This window comes from Ipomoea triloba, chromosome 4, assembly GCF_003576645.1.
Source record: "Ipomoea triloba cultivar NCNSP0323 chromosome 4, ASM357664v1".
NCBI classification, from domain to species: domain Eukaryota; kingdom Viridiplantae; phylum Streptophyta; class Magnoliopsida; order Solanales; family Convolvulaceae; genus Ipomoea; species Ipomoea triloba.
Window position 1 is genome coordinate 29,277,935 of NC_044919.1, and position 6,585 is coordinate 29,284,519.

General features: G+C 28.1%; 1 protein-coding gene across 1 annotated transcript; it reads left to right on the forward strand.

Annotated features, from left to right (window-relative positions):
• The first annotated feature begins 4,389 nt into the window (after positions 1-4,389).
• LOC116015114 lies at positions 4,390-6,257 on the forward strand. The gene is made up of 2 exons (XM_031255126.1): positions 4,390-4,492; positions 5,751-6,257. Exon 2 carries the CDS (start codon positions 5,753-5,755, stop codon positions 6,128-6,130), a length of 378 nt encoding a protein of 125 aa, XP_031110986.1. The 5' UTR covers positions 4,390-4,492; positions 5,751-5,752; the 3' UTR covers positions 6,131-6,257.
• Positions 6,258-6,585: the final 328 nt, after the last annotated feature.

Here is a 6,585-nt window from a genome sequence, read left to right on the forward strand (position 1 = left end):
TCAAATTGATATATATAATGGTTATAAAATAAAAATGTTTAGAATTTTTCACCAACAAGCATAATTGAAACAATTAACAAATATAAATACTCATAAATAAAAAGACAATACACCTTATTCTCGTAATTATGCGTAGAAAATGAAGATATAATATTAGAGCTCTTTGTTTTAATTTAACCAACATATTAAAATGGAAGAAATTTTTTTCAAAAACCTTGCGACCATCATTTTCATGGTTGTTCATACATGGCCGATTAATAATTTTTACTTTTCATTAATCGATCAAACATTTTGTTTGGGACATAACTGAAGGCCGCCACCGTTGAATTAATATAATTAATCAAGTACAAATTGTGAACAATAATCATGGATTTTTATTTAATTTGTTCATTTATGTAATTCGTCTGTCCATTTTGTTTTTATATTTATTAACTTAATGTTTATTAATGTTTGAAATTAATTATGTTGTCATATAATTCTAAAAAAGAAGTAATCATAATAATATTAATCAATTTGATGATATTGCCCCTAGAACACATATTTAACAGAAATTTTAACAGATGACTATTTGTGGTAAAAAATGAAAGTCAGAGAACTATTTGTGGTATTAACTCTTTTTAAATTTTGCATCACTTCACTCGCATTAGCCCCACTTTGAAGTTAGTGTACATTTTAAAATTTTGCATCACTTCACCCACCTTTGCCCCACCTTGAAGTTAGTGTACATTTTAAAATTTTGCATTGCTTCACCAAACTTGGCCCCACCTTGAAGATAGTGTACATTTTAAAATTTTGCATCGCTTCACCAAACTTGGCCCCACCTTGAAGTTAGTGTACATTTAAAATTTTGCATCGCTTCACCAAACTTGGCCCCACCTTGAAGTTAGTGTACATTTTAACATTTTGCATCGCTTCACCAAACTTGACCCCACCTTGAAGTTAGTGTACATTTTAAAATTTTGCATCGCTTCACCAAACTTAGCCCCACCTTGAAGTTAGTGTATATTTTAAAATTTTGCATCACTAATGCGAATACACAAACTATTTTTTATCTCAATAAAAACTCAAATAATATAAATAAATAAACAAATTGAAGTTTACAATCCATTATTATAAAAAATATATATAATAAATTAATTGTTCAAAAATTTTAAAGGTAAATAAATCTTCATCAAAATTTTAAATAAATTTCATTCATCCAATAATAAAGTTAATAGTTAAAATATTGGGTGGACCAAATTTTATATGGAATGTGTGTATATCTATGTATATGTACATTTAATTCGAATATGTGACATGTAAAAATTTAAAAATTTACCTCAATTCACCATTTACAATTATCCAAAAAATTAATTTACACGAGTTGAATTTAGTGAATATCTATGGGTTGAATATGATTATACCATGCATTCATGTGTTTAGAATGGAATAAATATTGTACAGATTGTAGGTAATTATCTCACTAAAATATTTTGTCAAAACTTACACGTACGTACACAAAGTAATTATTTAACTTTTATATTATAATAAATTATTATAAATATTTTTCAAATTGCTATAACTGTCTCATCGAGATATTTTGCTAAAACTGGCCCACCAAGTAATTGCTTAACGTTTATAATAATAAACTATAATAACTATTTTTCAAATTGTGGTAATTGTCTCAACGATATATTTTGCCAATCGAAACTGGTCCACCAAGTAATTATTTAACATTTATAATATAATAAATTATAATAAAAATTGTGTAATTGTCTATTCGAGATATTTTGTCAATTTTGGCCCACTAATAAGTAATTATTTAACATTTTTAATATAAAAAATTATAATAAATATTGTCCAAATCGTGGTAATTGTCCCGTCGATATATTTTTACCGAAATTGACCCACTAAGTAATTATATAGCATTTATATTATAATAAATTATAATAAATAGTCCAAACTATGATAATTGTCTCATTGAGAATAATGTTATTTTTCTTTTTCGATTTTACGTCCTAATTCTTACATCATGATGTAGCACTGAAGTACCTTTTATTTATTGACTATCATATATTGGTCAACCCAACCTAGTGTTAAAATATAAATCTACTTATAGAACAGTAGAACACACACTCAATTGAAACATCCATGTGACATGTAGAAATTTTAAAAGCTACCCACGATCCACCACTAAATATTACTCAAAAGATTGATAAATCTCATTTGTAAAGTAAGTTCATTTTCTTTTATACACTATAGCTTGATAGCAAATTATTAGTGGCATTGAATGACTCATTTTTAATTCTTTATTTTGTTTATATTTTATTCAATTAGTGATAAGAAGCATGTAACAATATAATAAAAGTATTATTCAATGATGAATAATTTGTATTTTCTTTTAAATAAGAACTTCTAAAGTGCATTTACTTATTTGATATGATACGATTAAAAAATGAATACAAGTATGTAATAAATAAATTACTACATTGGATTTTGAATTATAATTATGGGGTTATTAATAATATAATTAAATAATTTTACTAATTTAGAATCTTCATTTAATAAATATCAATTGCTTTTAATTACATTAATCAAATATTACATCAATTTTTGTATTTAAGGTTAGTTGAATTTTTTTTTTTTAACATGCTCCATTTGTTCAATCAATATATGTTTGATCCAGTTAATAAAAATTAATTCAAACTATTTATATTTTAATTTTATAATAATTAATCTCTGTGTGTGTCTATATATATATATATATATATATATATAATCTCTCTTTTATAATTGCTGTATATATATTTTCTTTGCAATGTCCTAATTAAATTCATTTGATTGTATTAATCAGTAGCCTATTGATTCTTAAAATTATAACTAGCTAGTAAATTGAGTATAGTATTTCTTATTGACACATAAATTTAATATAACATTGACTAATAGTAATAGCATGCATATTTAATTAGTATGTGAAATTGTATCATTTTTTGTCCTTTATTTTTCTTTTACAAAGTTAAGTGTAATAAAATTATCTTAGCTAATTATTCTTATATGTTGCCTCTTTGAATACCTCTTATGCTAATTTTTATTGTGGTGTTAGGGTTTTGATTTGAATGCTTATTATTTGTGATCTAATTGAGAGGCTTATGCCTAACGAAAAAGACTAGCTAAAATAATGCTATCTAGTTAATAAAATGGTGATTGGTACTTAGTTGAGGTCAAATCTTCTTGCTTGTGCAACATGTTTGGTTATCAATTTTCATGGTATAAATTTTGTTTTGTTAATTACCCGATATTAATAAAATATTACAAAATATAACTAGAAAAACAAGTGATAATCTCATTATATGTTTCTTTAATGACAAAGATAACACAATTATTTATGTTTGAATGCTAGAATCCTAAGAAGAGTGATCGAAAGTGCCAAACTGGTTGAAGTGTGCCGGTCTAGGTTGCACACAAATGGAAAATGAGTGTAAGAATAATCCTAGGACACGTGAGAAAAGTACAAATATAAAAAATATAAGTGAATTTACAAATATTTTTTTTTATTTGTACATAAATATTAATGATTTATCATATTCTTATTCGAAAATGGTATTTTAAAATTTTCTAAAATAAGAGTTTTTTTTTTAACATTTTATGGAATTTCCATAAATTTTTGGAAGCAAATATTTTACCAAAAAAGCAAAAAAATCTAATTTTGACCTAAGTGCTGACGTTCAGTTCTTATATCGTGGACCGCGGTCCACAATGCATTGTGGACCGCGGTCCCAAAATGACGTCGTTTTAGTAAGTGGGAGACGGAGCCCCGTAATTGACACTACAGTTCATTCCAAAAGATACTGCCTTACATTTGTTTTGATATTATCGAATGAAACTGTAGTTATATCAAAAAGTAACTGTAGTTGTGTTGAAAAGAAAGTGCAGTGTATATGAAAAGATACTGAATAACAGTTTCACATTTGTGTTTGATATTATCGAATGAAACTGTAGTTATATCAAAATGTAACTGTAGTTGTGTTGAAATGTAACTGCAGTGTATATGAACAGATACTGAATAACAGTTTCACTTTTGTGTTTTTATATTATCGAATGAAACTGTAGTTATATCAAAAAGTAACTGCAGTTGTGTTGAAAGGTAACTGCAGTTGTGTTGAAATGTAACTGCAGTATATATGAAAAGAAAGTGCAGTATATATGAAAAGAAAGTGAGTGGCGCGAATTCATCCGTATGTTTTCATTAATCAAAATGACGTCGTTTTGGGACCGCGGTCCACGATATAATTTGCGGCTGACGTTAGGAAACTTCCACGGAAGTGCTAACGTCATCAACGTAACAACATTCCTCTCCTATATAATGTTCAATCTTCACCACACAACAACCAGTACACAATCTTAAAAAAAGAGAGAACTAACCTTGTTCAGTTGTTCTAATTTTTTGCTTGAATAGTGTTTTTAATTTGTTGTAGAGAACGACTTCTTTTAGGAGTTGCCCTTAAACATATAGGTATGTATGGTGGTTGTTTCTCTTCTTTAAAAAAAATTTGTGAATGGCATATAATTGATCTTATGTTTCATCTCTTTCATGTCTAATATATATTGAGTGTATATGTCTTTTTTTTTTTAGGAGAAATTATATGTTTGAGTTTTTTTTTGTTTTTTTTTTTTGTTCATCGACTGAAATGAGAGTTTTTATCAAATCAATCTAATCTATAATCTTTCTCTGTTTATCAATTATTTTGTTTTCCTTGGTGAGCCACTCCAAAAATACAGTTTCAAACTTTGATTCTTGTATGGTTGTTTCAAATTATTTTATTTTATTTTATTTAGATCAGATCATAAGTTTTTTGTTTTAAAACTAGATTTTCTATGGGATTGTGGATCAAACGTTGTAGAATCATATCTTGTGTTTTACCTCTTTCATGTATTTTTTTTGGACTTATTATATGTATGAGATTTTTTGTTCTTTGCTCAAATTAAATGAGAGTACTTTTTTATTAAGATCGATATGATTTTGCTATAATCTTTGTGTTTATCTATTACTTAGGTTCTCAATCTTTCTGAACTTTGATTACTTGTATGGTTGTTATAAATCTTTTGCATTTATTTCTTTAGATCTAATTATATGTAAGGTTTTTGAAGCTAGATTTGATGTGGAATTGCATATTCAACATTGTAGAATCCGGTCTAGCTTATGTTTCATCTGTTTCATTTCTAATGCATGTATATCCCGTGTATATGTCTGAGAGTTTTTTGAGTGACTTTTGTCTTAGATTTCTTTGTTCATCAGTTGAAACGAGAGTGTTTTTTTGTTAGTGTAAAGATATGATTTTGTGTATCTATTGCTTTGTTTCTCTCAATGAGTCATATCATGAATATCTTAATGGACTTTGATTCATTTCTAAGTGTAAAGATATTATTTTCTTAGCTTTGTTTATATATATATATTCTTTGTTTTGTTTCTTTTGCTATTTTCTATCATATAAGTTATATGTATATATTGCATCCCTAACTGGGCAGTCTACTTAAAAAAAAAATTAATTAAAATTTTTAAAAAAATTATTTTCTTTGCTTTGTTTCTTTTGCTATCTTATACGTATATATTGCATATCTCCACCATATTTGAGCACACTCTCTCATTAATTGATTGATTTTAGTTTCCTCTCATCCCACTACTTGTCATATTATTATTATTATTATTATTATTATTATTATTATTATTATTATTATTATTATATTATATTATATTTTATTTTTTTTGAAAGATATGATCGTGAAGAGAAAACAGGTGGCAAAACGATATGCTCCAAAAACCCCAGCAAAAAAGGTGAGAATCTCAGGGCCATCATCTAATGGGGTACAAAATATCATAGAACGCAACATGCTCAACATTATCAAACCTGAGTCAAGCGAGAAAAAGGAAAAGAGGCAAAAGATTGATCAGGAGGAAGAGGAAAGTGCTAATTATCAGTCCATGGGTGAAGCTGTGGGAGCCGGAGAAGGAGCATCCTCCGCCAGCATGACACCTTTTGAGATTCATATTCTCTCCCGTATGGATGCATTCCTGCTTGAGCAGAGGGAGCAGAGGAACCGTTTGGTTATGTTGTGTGACTCTGTCAACAACCTCCAAACCTCCAAACGTTAAACAACCTCCAAACGTTTGATGGTGGTTTTGGTTGCGAGATTGTGTTCAAGACTTTATCTGTTGTTGCTTTAACTTTCAAACTTTGTTTACTTTCCAACTTTTAGCATGCATTTTAGTTTAGGTATTTTATCTTAGTGTTCTTCTAGTGTGTTTCTCATGTGCCCCTTGATGTGTAGCAAAAATGAGTGAGGGTGAGTGTACGGGTGTGAAATGTCGTTCCGCTGAGGATCGGGGGTTATGGCACGCAATATGCAATAACAAAACTAGGCACTAGCATAAGGAGATGAACATGAAGCTAAGCAAAAGGCAACAAGGTGGAACAAACACATCTGAACAATAGATAAATACAAAATAAAGAAATAGGACTCAAGTTAGGGCTATTACCATATAGATGCTTCAACAGCCTATAGTGTTAGGGAGAACAAATAACCATGGAATCAAGCGGGAATGCACAT